The sequence below is a fragment of the Nomascus leucogenys genome, chromosome 4, assembly GCF_006542625.1.
Source record: "Nomascus leucogenys isolate Asia chromosome 4, Asia_NLE_v1, whole genome shotgun sequence".
In the NCBI taxonomy this organism is placed as follows: Eukaryota; Metazoa; Chordata; class Mammalia; order Primates; family Hylobatidae; genus Nomascus; species Nomascus leucogenys.
In genome coordinates this window covers 20755097-20779333 of record NC_044384.1, presented here as the reverse complement: position 1 = coordinate 20779333, position 24237 = coordinate 20755097, and the positions used below count along the sequence as shown (strand labels likewise).

The 24237-nt window shown below is 41.3% G+C and overlaps 1 protein-coding gene across 21 annotated transcripts in view; it reads left to right on the top strand.

The window, feature by feature from the left end:
• ZNF532 (zinc finger protein 532) overlaps positions 1 to 24237 on the top strand; it is a 123471-nt gene that overhangs the window by 74468 nt on the left and 24766 nt on the right. For 16 of the 21 annotated variants that reach the window (XM_030810332.1, XM_030810318.1, XM_030810324.1 and 13 more), the window contains 3 exons: positions 2191 to 2367; positions 10742 to 10904; positions 16178 to 16459. In XM_030810332.1, coding sequence (XP_030666192.1) covers positions 2191 to 2367; positions 10742 to 10904; positions 16178 to 16459 — 622 coding nt within the window. The remainder of the gene's footprint in view (positions 1 to 2190; positions 2368 to 10741; positions 10905 to 16177; positions 16460 to 24237) is intronic. The other 5 variants (XM_030810335.1, XM_030810337.1, XM_030810334.1 and 2 more) reach the window with 1 other exon arrangement.

Sequence of the window (24237 nt, the reverse complement as noted above, 5' to 3'; positions counted from 1 at the left end):
AGATACTGTATGAGTTGTTCGAAGTCTGCCTTTCTTTGTCTTATTTACATCCCCCATTGGCCTCTGTTGCCCCCTGAAACTCCTCTTCTTCCTGTAGGCAGATGTTTTATGACTTTTTAAAATACCCTGCTTTCATTTCTTACATTAAGGAGGGTTTCCCTTGTCCTCCATGGTGTTCTCTGGATTGAGTCATAGCCACTTCCCCTTGCTTCAAAAAATTCCATCTTTATTTTAGATACTTCCTTTTTATTTGCTGTACATTAAACCTTCCTCTCACTCCGAGTGACTTTAGGTAATTATTGCTTTTCTCTGTATTCCTTTTTGTCCTTCCCGGGTCTTTTGCCCTTTGAACACCATCTCTCTATCCTTCATGGGAAAATCTTCTGTTTATAGTTTATGGTGTGGTGGGTCCTTCAGTTTCATTAATTACTCATCTACTTTTGTTTTACATAATCTTCCTCTTTCATGGGAGTTGTAGGCTTCTAGGTTTGGGAAGAGCTAAAAGTGATCTATTTTAACTCTTCTCATTTTACAAAATGAGTAACTGGCCCAGAGAGGAGCATTAACCTGTTCAAGACAACCCAGTAAGTTAACCCAAAGTAGTTTCAGTATGCTTGGGTGGCTCTGTTGCCTGAAATACCAGTTCAAGTAGATAGGCTAGAGAGGCTGTCCTTTTATTCTCCTATTGTTATTTAGTGTTTAAACATAGCTGTTGCTGAACATAATGCCTTAAGTCACTGGAAATGCTAATGCGTTAGTTATGATTTTTAACAGAATGTTTGCAAAGCCTAAATAGAATGCATATAATCCAGAACATGCCACTCCTGTGTAACTTTGGAAGCATCTCCATGATTCAGAAGGGAGGTTCTAAGAATAGAAACATCTTAGATTGTCATAGAAGTCTTTGGACACTGCCCCCTGGAAACCAGGCCCCGTCTGCAGTCTTCCTTCCCTGGGTAGCTCACATCTGGGAGCACGTATGTTCAATTACATTCGAGGTATATTTCTGGAGACTTTTGTACCTGCAGAGAGACCACTCTTAAATAGTTTTCAGGTGTGAATAAGGAAGACTTGGTCATCAAGTGGAGGTGTTGTAAGTGTTGCTTAGAGTCTCTGTGTGAAAAAGACGAGATAGAGGAGAAATGTATCTTAGATTTAAAGTTTGTCTTCGTTGGATTATATTTGAGCAAGGAATGAGCTAATTGTGAGATTATTAGAAATTCAGAAAGTAAGGAGGTTAGCTAGACAATTTTTTTTAGAGATGCTGAATTTTCAGAGGTTTATAATTCATGCGATTTCTTAAACAAATGCAAGTGTACTTAAATTTATTTTCTAGGAGACAAAACACCTAGGTGGTTGACCTTCTCTATCCTGTGGACCACCATGAACCCCACATACACTGACCACATCAGTGTGTACCAGGAAACAGTGGGCCGAGGCCTTGGAGCCAGAACTTCTTTGTTCCTCTCTGCCCCTCTGTTCTTGGCATGTAGGTTTAGACACTGAAGATTTCTTCCATTAGAAATGCTATTTGGGTCCTGGAGATGGGTAGGAAACTCAGGGCCCTGGTGCCAGAATCCAGCATATGTCGGCCTCTCCAGAAACAGTGGTCTGGAGACTTGACATCCATTCTTAAAAATGTTAAAGATACTCCAGAAATAGACCATTTGAGTTTTATTTTTCGTCTTCATGATCTTTTCTCTTAAACATATAAAAATAGGCTGGGCATGGTGGCTTACACCTATAATCCCAGCATTTTGGGAAGCTGAAGTGGGCGAATCACTTGAGGCTAGGAGTTTGAGACCAGCTTGGTCAACATGGCAAAACCCCATCTCTACTAAAAATATAAAAAGTAATTGGGCATGGTGGTACACACTTGTAATCCCAGCTACTTGGGAGGCTGAGGCACGAAAATTGCTTGAACCTGGGAGGTGGAGGTTGCAATGAGCTGGGATCACACCACTGCGCTCCAGCCTGGGTGACAGAGCGAGAGCTTGTCTCAAAAAAAACCCCACAAAAAAACATAAAAAAATTAAGTTGATTTATAATAGGAAAAAAACTAAAATATACTTCCGAAGGGCCGTTAAAAACCTAAAAGGGCTATGAAAGTGTGTTCATCTCACTCAGTTTTTGCAGTTACACGTGTGTTATGGTCTTGTGCTAATGACCGTGTGTTTATTTTTCTAACAGATGTGTGCATTGCAATGTTGTGTACTCTGATGTGGCTGCTCTGAAGTCTCACATTCAAGGTTCTCACTGTGAAGTCTTCTACAAGTGTCCTATTTGTCCAATGGCGTTTAAGTCTGCCCCAAGCACACATTCCCACGCCTACACACAGCATCCTGGCATCAAGATAGGAGAACCAAAGTAAGTCATACCGACTTTCGAGTTTTACTCCACTGCTTTATTAGCAATTTAGAGGCAAGGTAGTAGTTGTTCTATTGAATAACATTTACCAAGATCTGAAAAATTATGCAGCTATGCCAATTTTGATGCTTTATGAAATATAGCTCATAGCTCATCCAAACCTTTCTGTTCTTTCCAGGTAAAGACCTTGTCCAAAAATGTTACCTATTTATGCTCTTGTCACGAATTTTTGCTCAACAAGTAAATATTTATATATTTTTTCTTAAGATGAAGTTTTTTTTTTTTTTTTTTTTTTTTTTTTTTTTTTTTTTGAGACAGTCTCGCTCTGTTGCCCAGGCTAGAGTGCAGTGGTGCAATATCTCGGCTCACTGCAACCTCCGTCTCCTGGGTTCAAGCAATTCTCCTGCTTCAGCCTCCTGAGTAGCTGGGACTACAGGTGTGTGCCACCATGCCTGGCTAATTTTTTGTATTGTTAATAGAGATGGGGTTTCAACGTGTTAGCCAGGATGGTGTCGATCTCCTGACCTCGTGATCCGCCTGCCTCAGCCTCCCAAAGTGCTAGGATTACAGGCGTGAGCCATGGCGCCCAGCCTCTTAAGATGATTTTTAACAACTCCTTAGGAAAACTATTTTTTAGAAACCCTGTCATCTTTAAATTTTTCCATAGTTCCTTTTTTATAGGGTACACTTTTGCTTAAAAAGTAATATTTTTAAGATGAAGGCAACTGAAGACACTGGTTACTGAATTTAACTTCATAGCCAGTATAAGTCCCTGATTAGTAAATTTTTTTTTTTGCCTTAATCTTGCTCTTAATTTGATTGATTTTTGCTTTGTGGAGTATTTAATAATGAAGTGGTTCTTTAGCAAAAAGGGGCTGCCTGCCTGCAGTACGGGCAGCTTAACAAAGAGGAGGGAGTGTGGGCACTGGAGCCAGTCGGAATCCTGCCACCCACTGGCTGGGTGACCTGGGACCTGCACTGTCTCAGCGGCCATCTTCTCCCCCATGAAGTGAGGATCCTGCTTAAGTGAGGATGAGATGAGATGATGTATTTAAAATGTGTAGCACAACAGTGCCTGTGTCTGGAGCATGGAGGGCTCTGTCAGCATTAGTTCCTTCCTGTGTGTCTTCGCTCCCTCCTTGTGCACACAGAACTGAATTAATGCTCCTGGTTGTGCTCATTTTATTCCTGGATTAGTTATGGCAACATAGAGTTTGATCATTACAAGAAGCTAGATTTGCTGTCCAAATCTGTTGGTGTGTTTTTGCCCATAACTCCATAATTAAGGTAGTATTAGGGGAAAGATACGCAGATATGCCATATTTTAGACACACACATACACACACACACACACACACACTCTCTCTCTCTCTCTCTCTCTCTCCTGGCTTTTGTTGAAACAGTTTTGGGGAAATGTGATTGAATATTACAGAAGTGACTGTTTTATCAAAAAAAAAAAAAAAACCATGTTGAAGTTTAATTTTACTTTAGTAGGACCTTCATTCTGATCTTTGTAGGCTGATCCCAAAATGAAACACATTACAAATTAAGGAATCTATACATGTCTTGATGTCTTGACTCTGAAGATGGGGATTAGTGAATTTTAGTGTCTTCAGTTTTCAGGACTGTTAGACTTCTGGGTACTAATGCAGCCTTTCCTCCTGGGATGAATACAGTTTTTATTTGGTTCTTTATTAAAATAAATAAAATTTGATTGTCAGAAATGTGTGTGACATCTGGAACAGTAGTTGTTACCTCAGAATGTAAGGAAGCAAATGATTAAAATAGGCTAAAACAGTTTTCTTCAAATTTGGGTATTGTATAGAAAACAATTATTCCAGTGTTTTCTTTTCTCTCTCTCTCTCTTTTTTTTTTTTTTATGAGACAGAGTCTCATTCTGATCCAGACTGGAGTGTGATCACACCTCACTGCAGCCTTGACCTCCTGGGCTCAGGTGATCCTCCTGCCTCAGCCTTTCTAGTAGCTGGGACCACAGGTGCACACGCACACCACCACGCCTGGCTGATTTTTAAGTTTTCTGTAAAGATGGGATCTTGCCATGTTGCCCAGGCTTGTCTTGAACTCTTGGGTTCAAGCAGTCCTCTCAAAGTGCTGGGATTGCAGGTGCGAGCCACTGCACCCGGTCCCAGTATTTTCTTTTCTTTTCTCTTTTCTTCTTTTTTTCTTTTCTTTTCTCTTTTCTTCGTTTCTTTTCTTTTTTTCTTTTCTCTCTTCCCCTCACCTCCCTTCCTCTTTCTTTCTTTCTTTTCTTTCCATCTTTCTTCCTTCCTTTTCCTTCCTTCCTTCCTTCCTTTCCTCCCTCCCTCCCGTCCGTCCTTCCTTCCTTCCTTCCCTTTTCTTTTCTTTCTACTCCCCCCGCGACCCCCCCGCCACCCCCCATCTGGCTGTGTTGCTTAGGCTGGAGTGCAGTGGTGCGATCTCAGCTCACTGCAAGCCCTGCCTCCTGGGTTCAAGACATTCTCCTGCCTCAGCCTCCTGAGTAGCTGGGACTACAGGCGCCCACCACCACGCCTGGCTAATTTTTTGTATTTTTAGTAGAGATGGGGTTTCACCGTGTTAGCCAGGATGGTCTTGATCTCCTGACCTCATGATCCGCCCGCCTTGGCCTCCCAAAGTGCTGGGATTACAGGCGTGAGCCACCGCGCCCGGTCCCTCCCTCCCTCCCTCCCTTCCTTCCTTCCTTCCTAAGTGCAAGCCTAAAAATAGGTACTGTATTTTAAATTATAAAAGTGAAACAAATTTATGGAAGAAGTGGTTAACAAAAACTCCAAAGCCAGTGAAAGATAAGTTAATCGCATGGATTCAGTGTGAGGGCTGGTCTGGCTGCCTGGAGCCCTCACCCGCAGCGTGACTGTGGCAATGAGGGCTGCTGCACCAGCTCTGTTGGGCCCAGTAGGCCTGTACTGCAGTGTTCCCGGAGATAACCCTCCCTCACCCCATTTTCCAATTAAAGCTAAGGTAAAAGCTTTCATTCTCTGGCTGTTTGGCCTACATTTGACCCAAAGGTTTCTTTTGGCATTAAATCCATCTCTATTCTGTTTACATCAGTCCAAAATGACTAAATAGTCCCAGCTCAGGCAGTGAAATTCCCCAGCAGTATTTGTTTAACAGGTGGTTATACAAATGACGTAAATGTATGCAAATGATTTGCATTAATGTTTTAAATGATAAGTGTTAAAATAACCTCTCACCCGTTTTTCTTAGAGAACATATGGATGTGTGAAAATATGCCCGTGAAGTCCTATAGTCCCAGCATCCCAGTTCAAAAAGCATGGCACACAATTTTTGTTTAATTTACTGCGTTTACTGTGTACTGGGTACTGTTGTAAGCACTTTGTTTCTTGTTTTCCAGTGTGTGGGCAGGCATAGTACCCTGCTGTTTAAAAGGAAACTTTGAGTACACCTTAATCTTTTCTGGATAATTTGAGATCATTTTGAATGTCCATTACTGTATCTTTTTTTTTTTTTGAGACGGAGTCTTGCTCTGTCACCCAGGCTGGAGTGCAGTGGCGCGATCTCTGCTCACTGCAAGCTACGCCTCCTGGGTTCTCGCCATTCTCCTGCCTCAGCCTCCTGAGTAGCTGGGACTACAGGCTCCCACCACCACGCCCGGCTAATTTTTCTGTATTTTTAGTAGAGCCGGAGTTTCACCATGTTTGCCAGAATGGTTTCGATTTCCTGACCTCGTGATCCACCCGCCTCGGCCTCCCAAAGTGCTGGGATTATAGGCATGAGCCACCGTGCCTGGCCTTTTTTTTTTTTTTTTTTTACTTTTTTTGAGATGGAGTCTCGCTCTTTTGCCAGGCTGTAGTGCAGTGGTGCAATCTTGGCTCACTGCAACCTCCGACTCCCTGGTTCAAGTGATTCTCCTACCTCAGCCTCCTGAGTAGCTGGAATTACAGGCACACGCCACCATGTCCAGCTAATTTTTGTATTTTTAGTAGAGATGAGGTTTCTCTTATGTTGGCCAGGATGGTCTCGATCTCTTGACCTTGTGATCTGCCTGCCTCAGCCTCCCAAATTGCTGGGATTATAGGTGTGAGACACCACGCCTAGCCTATATCTTATGGTAATAAAGTTTTGTGTCTGCTTCTATTTTTTCCTTGACTGCTGATTAACAGCAGTTTCTTTTGTTGTGCCTTCCTTTTATTTGCAATTTCTAAATGTATATAAGTGGAGAAATGAGAACTTCAAAATAAGAATTGTATAAGAGACAAGAGTTTTTGAACATGTTCCTAAGAAGTAAAACATGCAAAATTAGAATAGCAGCATGAGAGAGGAGTATGGAGTCAGAGGAAGCTGAATTTGAACTTTGGTCCTAGAATCTGTTTAACACCAAGCAGATTATCTAGTCTGCTAAGTCTTGGTGTCACATCTGTGAAATGGCAGCAGTGTCATCTACCTAACTGTGGCTGTGGGGATTAGGTATATGACGCGGAGGGTGGTGCTTTGCCCCTAGTTGGATTCAGTTCATGGTAATGTAGGAGGTTTATGGCAGCAATTTCAAAGCTTGGAGTCTTTTATTTATTTGTTGTGACACCTGTTTGAAGTATTCTGGAGAGTTTGTTGCTGTAAATTTGACCTGAGTATGGGTATTTGGTTTTAGCTTTTTATTCTTTTCTCTTTCTCCTTCCTTTCCCGCTCCGCCTCTCCTCTCTCTCTCTCTCTTCCCTCTTCTCCTTCCCGTACTGCCTTTGTTGTGGTGTAGTCACCCTGCTACTCATCCAATCTTGCATTTAGGATTAGGTCCAGACTTCCAGGTTTGGCTTTCAAAGCCCTGCACAACTCTAAAGCACCCTCTCTGGGCACTCCCACACCCCTGGGAGTCTAGCCACACTGGGGTTCTCACTGTTGCCCAGCAAACCGTGCCCAGTAGACCCCTGCCTTTGTGCAGAGTGGTCCGTCCATCTTGAATGCTGCCCCTCCTCTCTGCCTGGCAGCCTGTCTCCCTGGGGATTTTCCATTTTCATTGGAGAGTTTGCTCCATCCTCAGATTCTCCTCCTAAAAGACATGTCTGTGAGGTTTGTCGTATTTGGACTTTAAAAAAAAAATCAGCTGCAGTTTGTAATGGATTTTATCCTACAAAAAAAGCTGGAAGAACATGGAGAGAATGCGTGCATCTTCTTTCCCCAGATTCCTCAGTTGTTAGCGTTGCAGTCATTGGTCTGTCTCCCTCTCTGCTTTGTATTTAGGAGGAAAGGGGGACCATGATGTAAATACTTTGGTGTGTTTTGCTCTCTTCCATAAAAGGAACTTGTGTAAGTAACCTCCATACAGCCCCCCGGTCAGGAAGTCATTGTTGATTACAATACCATCCAATTCATTGACTTCATCCAGATTCCTCCCAGTTGCCACATGTGTCTTTCTCCTCTCTGGTCCGAGATCTTATCTGGGTTTAAATTTTGGATTCACTTGTGCTGCCTTATCAGTGTCCTTCCGTCTGAAGCAGTTGCTCAGTGTCCCCTGTTCTCATGTCTTTGGCCGTCCAAAAGGGGACCCAGGCCTCTCCTGTGGCTGACCCTCACCTGGTCTGTCACTGCGCTCTCATTGCTGGACTCAGGCATGTGCTCTTGGCGGCAATGCCTGGGCCGTGATGCCATGCTTTTCTCAAAGGATCACTCTGGGGGCAAGGGCGACATCCACCCGTCCTACAAGGTAGTGGTGATGCCGCCCTTCATCATCGATGCAAGGCAGTGTCTGCCCGGTTTCTCCATTATAAAGTCACCATTTTCCCTTTTATATGTTAGTATTTTGTGGGGAGGGATTCTGATATTACACAACAACCTGCTCAGCCTCCTCAGAATGATAGCTACGTAAATAGATGGTCTCCTGTTTTACACTTTGTTATTAAGACAGCACACCCAAACGACAGAATCCCTCCCCAAAGGAATGTAGCATGAACAAAATGAGCTGTGGCGTAGCTGTGAAATAGTGACTTCTCAAAATGTGAAAATTGAGTTCTGAGCAATTTCTTAGCCTAGCTAGTAAATCTCAGTTCTTTTCTTGAGGCTATCCTTATTATTATTATTATTATTTTGAGACAGAGTCTCCCTCTGTCACCAGGCTAGAGTGCAGCAGCGTGGTCTCGGCTCACTGTAACCTCTGCCTCCTGGGTTCAAGCGATTCCCCTGCCTCAGCCTCCCAAGTAGCTCGGACTACAGGTGCACGCCACCAGGCCTGGCTAATTCTTTTTTGTATTTTAGTAGAGACAGGGTTTGACCATGTTGGCCAGGTTGGTCTCGATCTCCTGACCTCGTGATCCGCCTGCCTCGGCCTCCCAAAATTCTGGGATTACAGATGTGAGCCACTGTGCCTGGCCAAGTCTGTCCTTTTTAAAACAATTGTACTATGCCAATTACAGAAAAAACAGGAAGTAGAGACAAAAAAAGCAATAAAAATACATATACTATCATCCAGCAGAGATGCTGACAATCCTATGCCTTCTCTTTTCTATGCCCTTTAAAAAATGTGATCATATCATACATTCTATCTTGTTATCTTCTGTTTTAATTTGCATGAAAGTCTTTCCATGCCATTGGTATAGGTCTGTGACATCATTTTTAAAAATCTTCATATTTTTTTTTTTTTTTTTTTTTTTTTGAGACGTAGTCTTGCTCTGTTGCCCAGGCTGGCATACAGTGGTGTGATCTCAGCTCACTGCAACCTCCGTCTCCTGGGCCCAAGCAATTCTTGTGCCTCAGCCACCTGTAGCTACCACACTTGGCTAATTTTTTGTATTTTTAGTAGAGATAGGGTTTCGCCCTGTTGCCCAAGCTAGTCTCAAACTCCTGAGCTCAGGCAATCTGCCTGCCTCAGCTTCCCAAAGTGCTGGGATTACAGGCATGAGCCACCACGCTGGCCTGGTTTTCTATTTAACCATTTATTTATACTCTTGGACATTTGGGCTGTTGACAACACTAAGCAGTTTCAAACAGGGAGGAAGTGAACATCTTTGTCACACCTGCTACAGTTAGTGATGACAAATGATTAGTATACAACATTGTGCTGCATTGTACGGCCCTGAAAGCCTTGTCTGCTCCTCAACACCCCCTCCCCCAAGGGTACTTATGCTCTGCAGTAAAGTAACTAACATCTCAAGACCTTGTAAAAACAGGCCAATCCAGTTAAACTTATAAATCTTATGGGGAAAAAGAGAAAAAAATTATATCTGTAACTTTGGACAGAGAATTGCACAGTGAGGTTTGAAGCTACATGGGAAGTCCTCTCTCAGGGCCCTGAGAGAGGGAAGGCAGGTGGTTTTAGGAGGCATTCCGTTCTTCACCTTTGCTGTAGGAATACCAGGTAAAACTTCAATTTCTCTCTTCTCATTTCTGACCCTCACATCCAGTTGGCTTTTCTCTGACCATTTCCTAAGCGGCTCCTTAGAATTCTTTGTGCCCATTTTCACAGTTCTCCAGAGGAAATAGAGATGCCCATAGGCCCTCTCCTATGCGCCAGGGTGACCCAGAGCAGTGACTAAAAAATGGTGACCTGCTGCCATCAGAACCGTTCTCAAATGACCGATCACACATCCATTGGAGGCAGAGGCCGGCGGCAGGGTAGATGCAGCCCTTTACCCTCTCAAGACGTCTCGTGCCCTCGTTTCAGTAGAGAGTGTGGATGGGCAGGAGGGATTATGTTCAGAAGATTCAGGTCTACTGAATTCATTTGAGGAGGCTGCTTGTTAGTAACATATTCGTCATGGAAATAGTTTGTAGGAGACAAGTGAATATTTTAAATCATTTAAAGCATAAGAAACATTCAAGCATTGTTGAAATAACAGTGGTATCGATTTTATTTTGTTTCTTGATTTTATTGTATATTTGTTTACTGGCGTAGGGCTTCCTGTGTTAAGAACAGGTATAGAAATACTGACATTCAAATGTAAAATTGCTACTGACTCTAAATGAAAACTTTGGAGTTGAGTAGGCCTATTTAGTTTATTAATCAGATTAACATTCTTTTCCAAGTCAGGGTATCATCATTGCCTTGTCTGATCTTAAAAAAAAATCTTTTTTAAAAAAAGGATGCTTTTGCTCTGTGTTAAAGTAACATGAAGACTTTGTACAAACATGTGCCAGTTATAGATTTGTGAATAGTAAAATGGTCATAATTTAGATTTCTATGTAAATGTAGCCGAATGCATCTTTACTCAAAATGTTAAGGTTGATCTATGATTGAGTGATGCCAGTTGTCTTCAAAAGTTTGTTTCAAAGCTAATCGTTGTTCTATTTATTGTGTTTGTGTGTTCTCAATGTGCCTCTGCCTCCCAAGTTCTTCAGCTGTAAAGTAGCAGATCCTTTGACTTAAAGAGGCTGACTGACATGATCTCGCTGCACTCTTCTATTTTAGAATAATATATAAGTGTTCCATGTGCGACACTGTGTTCACCCTGCAAACCTTGCTGTATCGCCACTTTGACCAACACATTGAAAACCAGAAGGTGTCTGTTTTCAAGTGTCCAGACTGTTCTCTTTTATATGCACAGAAGCAACTTATGATGGACCATATCAAGGTGTGTGTGCATCTATCCTCTCCTTTAAATGAATTGCAGATCCATTCATTGGTCATAAATCAAGGCTGAGCTGCAGGTGACTCTAAAGCATGCCTCACTGTCGAGGGAAGGGATGGATGCTGGTCGTTGTCAGTGAGGAACTTACATCCTGTCATCATGTGTTCACTTGACTGTGGTGCTCTTCATTCAGGAGTTCTGATCTGCCTACTAAAGATTAGTGAAAAGGAACCAATGTCTGCCCTGATTTTAAAAGAGTAAAAAAGTCTAAGTTTTTTGTTTTTTTTTAATATGTGAAAATGATGACTGTGAAGTTTTCCTTTCCTTTCCTTTTTTTTTTTTTTTTTTTTTCTTTTTGAGACAGTCTCCCTCTCTCTCCCAGGCTAGAATGCAGTGGCACGATCTCAGCTCACTGCAACCTCTGCCTCCCAGGTTCAAGTGATTCTCCTGCCTCAGCCTCCCAAGTAGCTGGGATTACAGGCGTGCACCACCACACCCGGCTAATTTTTGTATTTTTAGTTTCACCATGTTGGCCAAGCTGATCTTGAACTCCTGACCTCAGGTGATCCGCCTGCCTTGTCCTCCCAAAGTGCTGGGATTACAGGCATGAGCCACTGTGCCTGGCCGAAGTTTTCCTTTTCTTGAGAATTCTGTATTGTGTAAGACTTAGAAACAGACAAGGGCTCTGAGGAATTAGCTAATTCATACAAATATTGGTATATTTAGAAAAATGAAGGTTTTTTCCCTTGAAATTATTTAAGCAGTTAGGTTTGCATTGTAATTAATGCCCTTAAACCTTTTAGTTTCTTTTTTTTTTTTCTGTAAAGATTGCATTGTAAATGGACTGTTAAATAAATATCTAGGATATAGTATGGTACCTGGCACCTGGTGGTGTTCAGTTAATGAAATGAATAAATATCCGGTGTGGACTGTTTTACTCTCCAACCCCCAAAAGGGGCACAGAAATCTATTTATGGCCTTTTAAGCTTACTAAGGCCAATGCTTAGTTCTAGCTGCTTAACTGTCCACTGTAATATGTTAAGCATTTTTTTTTCCTTGTGTGATTAGGAGATAATATCCATTGGCTTTCAGAGATTAAAATGATTTACTTTTTAAACAGAGAAACAAGAGACCCCATATTATCAGGAACTCAATCTCTTTCTTTTAGTTTTGCTCTTTTAAAAATACATTATACAGGCTGGTCACAGTGGCCCACACCTGTAATCCCAGCACTTTGGGAGGCCAAGGTAGGCGGATCACTTGAGACCAACATGGTGACACCCTGTCTCTACTAAAAATACAAAAATCAGCTGGGCTTGGTGGTGCCTGCCTGTAATCCTAGCTACTTGGGAGGCTGAGGCAGGAGAATCACTTGAACTCAGGAGGCAGAGATCGCAGTGAGCTGAGATTGCGCCACTGCACTCCAGCCTGGGCAACAGAGCAAGACTCTGTCTCAGAAACAAACAAACAAACAAACAAAAAATTATACAAAAAAGGTCAGTTTGAAGTGCAAATAAAGTCCCTGAATTATTCTAGTCTCATGTCGGCTAAATGCCTGGATTATGAATCCTTGACATTTCCTGTATTGAACATATGTGAGTTCATATAGAGTAATTGCTTAATGCAAATGAACATCTTGGAGATTCTCTTCTTCCAGGCAAGGTGAAGATAGTGGTGGTTATGGCATTACTTGGGTGAATAAAATGCATGGGAGATGCATTTCATCATTCTCATTTGAAGTACAGTAAAACCCTCTTAAGATACTTTAACTGTTTTAGCTAAAATTACATAATTATTTTGACAGTAAATATCTATTTAATGAAACATCAGGAAGAATTTAAAACTGCTAATAAAAATTTAGGGACGTTGGAATTAGACCAAAATATTTTAATTTACTATATGTGTGCCAACAACAAAGAAAAGAACGGTTGCTTCTTAAGAGGCTTTTAAGGTATTTGGTTTCTGGAACTCATCTTTGCATCTGGAAATCGGATCATCAACTTTGTGGTTAGGGTCTTCCTTGTGTTAATAGTGAATTTGGATGAATACAAGGTTCCAAGAAATAGAAACTGAAGAGGAGTGGTAAAATCCTGTGGCCACAAGGAGGAAATAATTGTTTTTATTCACCTGAACCTATGCAAGACTACATGATACAAAAACAGTGGGAATAATCACTTATGTTCTCATTTCACATAAGTTCTATGCATTTAAAAATATTATCCTGCATTTATATGTTTGGGGTTGGGTAAGCATAGTTTTAGGGGCATACTGTTTTGTTTTTTTTTTAATTTTTAAGATAATCTGTTTAGCTCTTGTTATTTATTTACATTGCCTGTGCCTGGGCTATGCAGTTTTTCATGAGGAAGGAAGAGGAAGTGGAACAGGCACAAGTTTTCTCCACATACATATTCACTTAAAGATGGGCTTTTATTTGCCCACTTTAATCCAATTTGTGTCATTTTCTTCTCCTACCAAAATATAAACTTACATTGTAGGACCTCCATGTTGACATTTATATTTAAACTTTCAAGTTACCAACATTCATTCAAATTAATTATTGTTATAGGAGCTAAGGAAAAATCAATTTGAAAAGAAATAAGTTGTTTCTTTATTTAAAAATGACAATATGAATGAATGAATGAGGCTTGCTATGTTGCCCAGGCTGAACCTCTGGTCTCAAGTGGTTTTCCCACCTTGACCTTCCAGATCGCTGAAATTATAGGTGTGAGCCACCATTGCCAGCTGACATTTGCTTTTCAGAGTCTTTTTTTTTTTCTTTTGAGATAAGGTCTCACTCTGTCGCCCAGGTTGGAGTGCAGTGGCATATCAGGGCTCAAGGCAGCCACCACGTCCTGGGCTTAGGTGATCCTCCAACCTCAGCACCCCAAATAGCTGAGACTACAGGCATGTGCCACCACGCCTGGCCAATTTTTGTATTTTGTATTTTTTGCAGAGACAGGGTTTCACTATGTTGCCCAGGTTGGTCTCGAACTCCTGGGTTCAAGTGATCCTCCTGCCTTGGCCTTCTGAAGTGCTGGGATTTACAGGCCTGAGCCACTGCACTTGGCCTTAATAGTCTTAATTTTACTTAGAGTGTAACTCGTTGCTTCTTTTCCGTAATTTCTGTAGCACTTTAAGGTTATCTTACAGAAGAATACTTTAATACTTTATCCTTTCTTCAGCTTATCAGTTAGTAAAAATGCATTTGCCTAGAAATTTATGAAAAGTTGCTAGAGGGTTTTAGGTTTTGTTTTCTTTAGGTTTTAAATAGTTAAAAATGGAAAAACTTAGCTTCTCTTTTGAAAAAGAGCAATGAAACACAGAAGCCTTCTGCCCTGTGTGGTGGCCATGAAGCAAGGCATAGCTTTTGGCTATCAAGAAATCATGTCTTGCTCCATATTTTCTCTTTGCAAAGAACATGGTTAGAAAATCACCTCAGCCCCCGCCCTCCCACCCCTCCGCCACCCCCCCACCCCCCCCCCAACTTTTTTTTTTTTTTTTTTTTTTTTTTGAGATGGAGTTTTGCTCTGTCACCCAGGCTGGAGTGCAGTGGGGAGATCTCCGCTCACTGCAAGCTCCGCTCCCGGGTTCACGCCATTCTCCTGCCTCAGTCTCCCAAGTAGCTGGGACTACAGGCATCTGCCACCATGCACGGCTAATTTTTTGTATTTTTAGTAGAGACGGGGTTTCACCGTGTTAGCCAGGTTGGTCTCGATCTCCTGACCTCGTGATCCACCTGCCTTGGCCTCCCAAAGTGCTGGGATTACAGGCGTGAGCCACTGTGCGTGGCCCACCTCAGCACCCTTTTATGGGCCACTTTCATTGTTGCCTGTTTGGGTAGACCTCGTGACTTCGGCCAATGAGAAAATGATAGAACCCCTGTTTCCCTCTGGGGAAAATTGATGTTGAAGAAGGTTAGCTAGTTCTTGGCACTGTTTAGAGAAGCCCTTGCCTTGAGAAAGTGTGATGGAGAGTGTCCTGAAGGAATGGCTTCTTTCTTAAACATCCAAGAAGGAATGTGGAGCTGAGGTCTATCAGCGTGAGTCTCTGTGACCCAGGGGAACTCGGATGTGTGAAAGCCTTTTAGGAAAGATTTTTCATGTTGTCTTTCTGTAGATTCAGGAATGCAAAGATTTTATTTTTTGCTCTCCTCCACCCTCTTTTTTTGTTTTTGTTTTTATTTTTTGAGACAGGGTCTTGCTCTGTTGCCCAGGCTAGAGTGCAGTGGCGTGATTGTAGCTCACTGTAACCTTGAACTCCTGGGCTCAAGCAATCCTCTTACCTCAGCCTTCTGAGTAACTGGGACTTCAGGCATGCACCACTATGCCCGACTAATTTATTAATCTTTTTGTAGAGGTGGGGTCTCTGTGTTGTCCAGACTGGTCTCAAACTCTAGGCTTCAAGTGATCCTCCTGCCTTGGCCTCACGAAGTGTTGCAATTATAGGCGTGAGCGACTGCATACATCCCACCCCGCTGTTTTTATTCCATGCTTTTAGAATGCAAAACAAAAACCAAAGTGAGCTGGTCTTTAGAATCAAATTGCATTAATTTTACCCTTTTCAAATTTGAAATCCAGTGAGTTTAAGTTGAAGATGGCTGTTGTGGCTATTATGTTAATGATAATAGTTAGCTAAGCAATTTAAAAAGACATGAGTATCTAATGTGTGTAGTTCTCAAGCCTGGCTGCCATCAGTAAGAAAAGATGGGTTGGGATAGGATGTAAGGAGATGAAAATTACTGACAAAACCAGAAAAAACCCAGACTGTTACAGGTATTCCAAGAATGTGAAAGGCATGAAAAGAAAAAGGCTTGCTATTTACTAACATATTGATCTTAGATGTTTGCTCAAGTCAGTTTGTTCTAGTTCAATTCCTAATAATGTATTAGCCTATTTAAACATTTCCAGGCTGATGGGAAAGGAGAGAGTTGTTCTGAAATGGTTTGTTGTAGAGAGACCTCACTCTGGGATGTTACAGGAGGATAAAGTACCAGGATTAATTTGTGTTCAATACAGAGGTCTTTCTTTAAAGAATTTTAAAATGGTACAAATATATAGGCCTTTGAAAAGCATTTGGAAAGAGAAATGCACAACATAGCAGACTTTTATCTCTTGAAATGTATATTTAGCTTAGGTTTTTTCTTTATATATTAAGAAATATTTCTGAATGAATATAAAATGGTGTTGAAATGTGTACCACGTATTAAGATAGCATACTTGTGCCTTCTTTTAGTGTTGTGATTTGTGATAGATATTTCTTCTCTTTTTATAATGTAGTCTATGCATGGAACATTGAAAAGTATTGAAGGGCCTCCAAACTTGGGTATAAACTTGCCTTTGAGCATTAAGCCTGCAACTCAAAATTCAGCAAATCAGAACAAAGAGGACACCAAATCCATGAATGGGAAAGAGAAATTGGAAAAGAAATCTCCATCTCCTGTGAAAAAATCAATGGAAACCAAGAAAGTGGCCAGTCCCGGGTGGACGTGTTGGGAGTGTGACCGCCTGTTCATGCAGAGAGATGTGTACATATCCCACGTGAGGAAGGAGCACGGGAAGGTCAGTAAAGAATGAAAGCTGCTCTGGGTGAGTGCAAGAGAGGGCACTGGACTGGCAAGCTTCCAAGATGCGGGCTCTTGGCTTGGCTCTATCAGTAATCAGTGGTGTGACCTTAAAATTATCACTTGGTGTCTCTCTGCCTCACTTCTTTTTCTGTAAAACAGACCTTTCCAAATCCTTCAGTCTTCAGTTTTCCTGGTCATTGCCTTCACATGCACTCCTTCAGACTGGTGTGCATGAATGTGGTAAGTTACCTACCACATTCATATTTATAGCTTAGGAAAGAGAAAATAGTAAACCAAGGTTAAAGGCATTTGAATTTACCTCTATCCCTGTGCCAGCCAAGGAAGAAAGGAGCAGAGAAAGACAGTGGAAATGTTGAACATTGCCAGTAGCATTTGTATGACTTACATGATGCTTCCTTGAGTTTGGTAGTGGGAAGAGGAACCACATCCTTTAACTTCCAGTAGAAGCTCTGTAACTCAAAATCACTGAAAAATCTGAGTCACATATGTATATCCTTTCTCTTTTAAATAGTAAGTATATGTCTCCAACTGATAAGGAGTTTAAAAAATACTTATTATTAGACCTAATAACATTAGCAAAATTATTTTTCAGTATTATCTAATACTGTATTAAATACAATATTAGGCTGTATTCACATTTCCTGATTGTCTCAAAGTTGGTTTGTTATGGTCAGGATCCAAAAAGTCCATATATTACATTTGGTTGTTGTGTAATTCTTTATTTTACGTAGTCCTCCTTCCATTTTATTTTTTAATGTACAGTTGATTTGTTAGAAAAATTGGATTGTTTGTCCTATATATATAGGTTGTCCCTCACTTTACTAGATTTGGGTAATTGATACTTTTTTTTTTTTTAACTTGTTGACACTAGGAACCAACATGGAATTTGCTACTTTTTTTTGAGAAAGAGTCTCACTCTGTCGTCCAGGCTGAAATGCAGTGGCGTGATCTCGGCTCACTGCAACCTCTGCCTCCTGGGTTCAAGCAATTCCTGTGCGTCAGCCTCCCAAGTAGCTGGGATTACAGATGTGCACCACCACGCTTAGCTAATTTTTTAGTATTTTTGGTAAAGATGGGATTTTACCATGTTGGCCGGGCTGGTCTCGAACTCCTGGCCTCAGGCAATCCACCCACTTTGGCCTCCCAAAGTGCTGGATTACAGGTGTGAGCCACTGTGTCCAGCTGGAATTTGCTACTTTTTGACACTGTTTAACTTGTTCCTCTTTATCTCATATTCCTGGAATATTGATTAGATTTGAATTTTTTAGGTAAGCCCTTGTCAGCTGGGCATGGTGGCTCAATGCCCATAATCCCAGCACATTGGGAGGGGAGGCAGGAGGATTACTTGAGCCCAGGAGTTCCAGGGTGTAGTGAACCATGATCATGCCACTGCACTCTAGCCTGGGCGATAGAGCGAGACCCTGTCTCAAAACTAAGAAACAACCAAAGAATATGTCATAGGTGCTGTATTCTTTTTGTATTTCATCATGAGGAACATAATACCAGCTACCAGCTTGTCTCATTTGTAGTCCTAATACTGAGATTGATTAGTGGGTTCAAATACACGATGTTTTTAAAGAAAGTCATCTGACTGCTTTAACTTAAGCCAATAGAACAAAATAGTCATCCGTAGTGAGACTATATAGAGAGTACATAGGAATTGTTTTGTAGTTAGTATACACTACATCTTTGAGAAGTTTGTTCATTAAATGTGCTAAGAACTATTCTGTAATCTCATTTATTTGTACTATTTGTTTGAGCTGCTCATGAAACTGATATGTTTTACTTTGTGATTATCCCAAATGGCCTGTGAACATGGCTGGATCACAATATTCACAAATTGCAAAAAGATGTTTTTATTGTATTTGGTCGCACTACAGTGTGTCTTGATATAAAAAGTAGTTACTTACAGAATATATTCGGCTTTAGTGGCACATTGCTTATTTAATCATTTAGTCTCAGGCTTTCCTACTAGCATTGTACAGTGTTCATTGTAAATACTGGGTAGTTTTTAAGGAGCAATACTTTAATAATCTATGGTATAAATACACTGCCAGGGTGCTGTCAGAGTCTGATGTGGTGGTTCTAGGGAGTCTTCACTTGGCACCCATACCAGATTGCAGAAGAGTCAAACAGGAGCTGGCCTTCGTCATCATCCGGTAGTCCAGTCCTTTCATTTCGTGAGATTTCTGTAACTATCTTGTAACATTTCAGAACTCTTTTCCTTTTTTAAAAAACTATCTTTATCTTACATATGAGATAATGATTAGATCTAGGATATAAGAGGAGGAGATGGTTTCAAAAAAGGTTGGTGGGATGAAATGTACCACTGATTGAAAGCCTTTGCTCAGGACCTGCAGCAGAGAGCCCACTCTGAATTGGATGTGTGTGCACGCATGTGCCCTTGGTTTTGATGGAGATGTTCATCCGAATGGAAATGTCTGGCTTAGTATGATTTTAGGATTGGCTTTGAAGGAGTTGAGGCCCTGGCTTTGGAACGAGGCACATCAGATTAGATTGTAGTTTCAATCCTGTTTCCTCAGCCTCCTGAGAGAATGAAGGAGATGAGTGGGTGAGGAGAGGGGAGGAGCGTCTTCATAAGCTAGTGAAATGAATGATGTTGAGTGCGAGAGTTCCACCATGCCGAATCACACTGGAGCACCCATTTCCAAACACCCCCCTACAAGCATCTTGTGTCTATCTCCATTCATTTCTCCTTTCCTAGAAAACTTAAGTCACCCAAAATTCAAAGCCCCTGTGCTGTCTTTTCTCCGCCTTCCTTCAGACAACCAGGCGAGCACCTTGCTGTCTATATCTTTCCTTCCTATTTACCCTGGGCTTGCCACCTTATCACTGAACCCAGTTCTCTGGTGACCCCTTTGTTGTTAAGTCTGTTGGACATGTTCCTGTCTTTACCTCCACTCACCCCATAGCAGTATTTCACACAATTAGCAATTCTTTCTAAAAGCATTTTCTACCCTTACTGTGGAATACCACTCTCTCCTGGGTTCTCTCACCATTACCAGAACACCCATCAGGTTTCTGTCCTAGAAACATTAACTTTCTCTTGGGAAAATTCAACCACTCTTACAACTTTGCTTCTCGTGTACAGTATATATACAGATAGCACCCAAATCTGTGTCTCCAGTTAGTTGAAAAGTATTTCTTGAATTAATAGACCAAGAATGAGTTCTGATTTGGAAGACCTCTAACTCCCCTTAGACTTAACCTCCTCTTCTTTAAAATGGGTACGTGTTTAGTGATCTTCCAGTGTCCTGTGTTGTAAGTACCTAGAGAACTATATATGAGGTGATAAGTATTCTCTAATCCTTATGGGTTTAAGATGAGATATCAATATGAAATACGCTATACACATATAAGAGATCAAAAATTGTATTCGGCTAAAGGTCTCGGGAGAGAATACATTTTTACTTCCACCAGCCCAGAAGTTATTGGAAAGATCCAAATTTATTGGATTACCCAATGAAATATTACTATGCATTATGATAAATATGTCAGTGTTCTGAACCAGTGAACTTTGAATGTATACTTGATTTTAGTATCATAATTATGACTTAAAATACATATATATAGAAATAAAATAACTTGGGGAATAACCTGAACGTATTCTGCCAACCACAGTACAGTCATTACCTTAGTGTTACTGCTTCTAGTATGATTATTATTTTGATAAGATTTGGAGTAAATATTTCAGGTTAGGAGTAAATTTAACTGGCATAAGTTAAAAATTTATGTCAAAACATTATAATTCACTGCTACTTATTTTAGATGGCCATTTTGGTTTCATTAATTGTTTTTGACCTTTCTTCCCCTTCTCAGTTCCCATCCAGAAGAACTTTACTAAAAATAAATATTCTGTATACAGTTCCATTTATTAAGTAAAGATATTCAGTAGCTTTGTTTTTAGCATTCAGAACTGGCCAGGCATGGTGGCTCACGTCTGTAATCCCAGCACTTTGGGAGGCCAATGCAGGTGGATCACTTGAGGTCAGGAGTTCGAGACCAGCCTGGCCAACGTGACGAAACCCCATCTCTACTAAAAGTACAAAAATGAGCTGGGCATGGTGGCAGGCGCCTTGTAATCCCAACTACTTGGGAGGCTGAGGCACGAGAATTGCTTAAACCCAGGAGGCGGAGGTTGTAGTGAGCCAAGATTGTGCCACTGCATTCCAGCCTAGGCAACAGAGCGAGACAATGTGTCAAAAAAAAAACAAAACAAAACAAAACAAAACAAAAAACCTAATTCTGGCTCTGCTAGTTATTCAGTAGCTTTTCTGTGTCTCTGATGCTCTTTTTAAAAAATGAATTGTCAGTATCCACTTGCAGTGGTTTTTAACTTTTTTCCAGTTATTCGTCGTAATCTGATATCGTCAAAATACTTTAAAAAAAATTGACAGATATTCAGTACATATTTATTAAAGGCGTAATCATCTTAAAACCTACAATTTGCTGAATTACTGCTTTAGCTATTTAAAAAAGAAAAACAGTTAAAGCAGCAGCATTTTAAGAAGTTCTTGTTACAAATTCTGTATACAGAAAGCAGTAAAAAAACTGATCAATTTCTCTTTTTAAAGTTTTTTCTCAAATGCTTATGTATTGTCTAATTTTTATTGGCTTCCTAAACTTGGTATTACTGTTTTGTTATGGCCGAATTTTAGCTGTCCTTGTAAATGGTAAAGTCTTTGAGGGCAAGTTGTATGTCCATTTTATTATTACAGTCTTCTATGGTTTACAGCATTGTGCCTTGCAGAGTATCTCTGGAGTCACTGATTGAAGCAGTTCTCTTTGGATTGTTACTTGCACATATGGGAAGGGGCTTTGTGTTAGTCACAGACACACACAAGTTGCAGCCTAGGTTCAGGTACCTAACTAGCTTTCTAACCACAGAATCCCACCACCTTTGTAGTCTCTATATTCTCAACTATAAAATCAGGAGGACGGGCGTGTCAGTGTCACATTAACCTGATGATCTCATCCCAGCCTTGAGCCTTTCCTCAGATCCATGTACAAATGCACAGAGTTTTACATACAATTTTAGGCAGGTGATGGATCTCTTGCTCTTCTTTTTTGTTGTTCTAGAAGGCCTTTTAGGAACCAAACTAAGATCCTTTGAATGAGATAATATCTGAGGTCATTCTTAGAGATCAAACATTCTGTAATTATGTGAGCCAGTATTAAAATTAAAAAGAAGTTACATGTTATATGTACCTGTTCAAATCTAGAAAATTACGACACAATCTGTGATAATTGTAATCATTCTCTCATTTGTTTTTTTGTTTTGTTTTGTTTTTGTTTTTGTTTTTTGACAAGGTCTCACTCTGTCGCCCAAGCTAAAGTGCAGTAGGGTGATCTTGGCTCACTGCAACCCCCGCTTCCCAAGCTTAAGCAGTCCTCCCGAGTAGCTGGGACTACAGGTGTGCGCCACCACACCCAGCTAATTTTTGTGTTTTTAGTAGAGACAGTGTTTCACTGTGTCACCCAGTTGAACTCCTGGGCTCAAGTGACCTGTCTACCTTGGCCTCCCAAAGTGCTGGGATTATAGGCATGAGCCAGTGCACCCGGCCTCAAGATTCTTCATGATGTAGATAGATGTGGTCCAGTCCTGTGTCTGTAACTTGGGAAGAGCCTGGGAGACTTGGGTGTATATTCTGGCACCACAACTACCAGTGTGACTTTGTGAAAAAATAATTAACAACCACCATCTTCCAGCATCAGCTTCAGTTTGCATAGGTCTAAAATGGAAATATTTACCACCTAAGAGTCTTTTGAAATTAAATAAAATGAGAGCATGTAGCACAGTACGTAATAGATATTTTCTATACTGTATTTCCTCTCTGAACACTATAGATTTTTTTAAAATTAAATTTTGCTAGAAAGAAGCTCACCAAAATGGAAGGTTCTTCATACAGAGACGTTAAACATTTACCACTTCTAAGTAGATTTTTCTTTTTTTTTTTTCTTTTTTTGAGACAGGGTCTCACTGTCACCCACACTGGAGTGCAGTGTCACGATCTTGGCTCACTGCGACCTCCACCTCCCAGGTTCAAGTGATTCTCCTGCCTCAGCCTCCTAAGTAGCTGGGATTACAGGTGCGTGCCACCACGCCCAGCTAATTTTTGTATCTTTAGTAGAGACAGAGTTTCACCCTGTTGGCCAGGCTGGTCTTGAACTCCTGACCTCAAGTGGGATTACAGGCATGAGTCACTGCGCCCGGCCTGCTTGACTAATTTAAAAAAATTTTTTGGTAGAGATGCCTTCTGATGCCCAGGCTGGTCTTGAACTCCTGAGCTCAAGTAATCCTCTCATCTTGGCCTCCCAAAGTGTTGGGATTACAGGTGTGAGCCATTGTACTGGGCCACTTTTCCATCTTTACATGGGGTGAGAGGAGATTGCAAATATATGCATGTCATGGAGAATGAGCTGTGGCCAGATACCCTGCTTGTGTGAAAGGAGAAGGTTGGGCAGATTTGGAAGATTTCAGATAAAGTCTGTCTGACCTTACTGAGCACAGCCATTTCAGAGAACAGATGGTGAAGTAGCTGGTTCCTGCCTGAGCACTGGGGAAAAGAACTAGGCGAAGACTAAGAACATGTGATTGCAGATCGATCTCCTTTTCTTTACAGAGGGACCGGTTGGTAGGTAGAATAACCCTCTAGACAGAAACTGGGTTTCAGCAAAACTGTTGACAGATTCTGTCTGTTTTGATACTGTTCTGTACAGTGTAGTGCAGGAGGGCCTGGGTGAAATATTGCATGGATAGCTGACTCATAGCTCATTGCCTTGTTGGAGAGAAAGCTTCCATCTTGGATCAGATTTTCCTCAGTCTTTCTATCAATGACTTAATTATAGGAAGAGAAGCTAGGAGGGATTTTGCAAGGCAGATCTTAAATGCAGAGCTTTTCACTTAAAAAAATAAAAGTACACAGATATTATGTGAGGTAGGTAAGGCTTAGCTAAGAAGTTCTGTGAAAAAGTATTCTGTCTTTATTTGACTATCTTGCTACAACCCATCCTTCTTTGTGGCTGCTGAGGTAGCATTCATACCAAGGAAAGCTAACACCCTTCCTTTGAGTTGGCACCGTAATCTAGCTAGCGGTTCCCAAAATTGGAGTGTGCATCAGAATTAACTGGAAGGCTTGTTCAGCTAGTTGCCTGCCTCCACCCCACAGCTTCTGATTCAGCAGGTCTGGGATGGAACCCGATCATTTGCATTTCTGACAAGCCCTGGCTGATGCTGATGCTGCTCATCTTGGGACCATGCTTTGCGAACTACTGGCTTAGTCTGTGTGGCAGTACAATCCCCCAAAGCCCATTGATTTATCCAATAAAAGTTCATTTCTTGCACATACAGAGTTTGCTGTGCAGAGTTTGCATTTCTCCGGGGCAGTCATCCCTTCCGCTGGTAACTCAGTGATCAAGGCTGTTTCTTTCAGCCCCCTTGTCTCAACGTAGGTGTCACTGAAAAAAAGACTGGCTAGTCCTGCCTGGTCTTTACACGCTCGTTATTCTGGATGTGATGCACAACACAAGTCATTGGCCAGAATGAATTATGTGAGCAGCCCCAAATATATTCCCCCATGTACCGCAAAGGGGAGGGAATGACAAGTAGTATTTGTCACCTGCAGTAAGGTGGCCACAGTGAATCTAAATGGGGGGAAAGGTTCCATTGCACTGATTTAAGATGGATGCTGACAACTAGCAGAGGAGGGTAAGCAGAATGCTGAGTCTAGA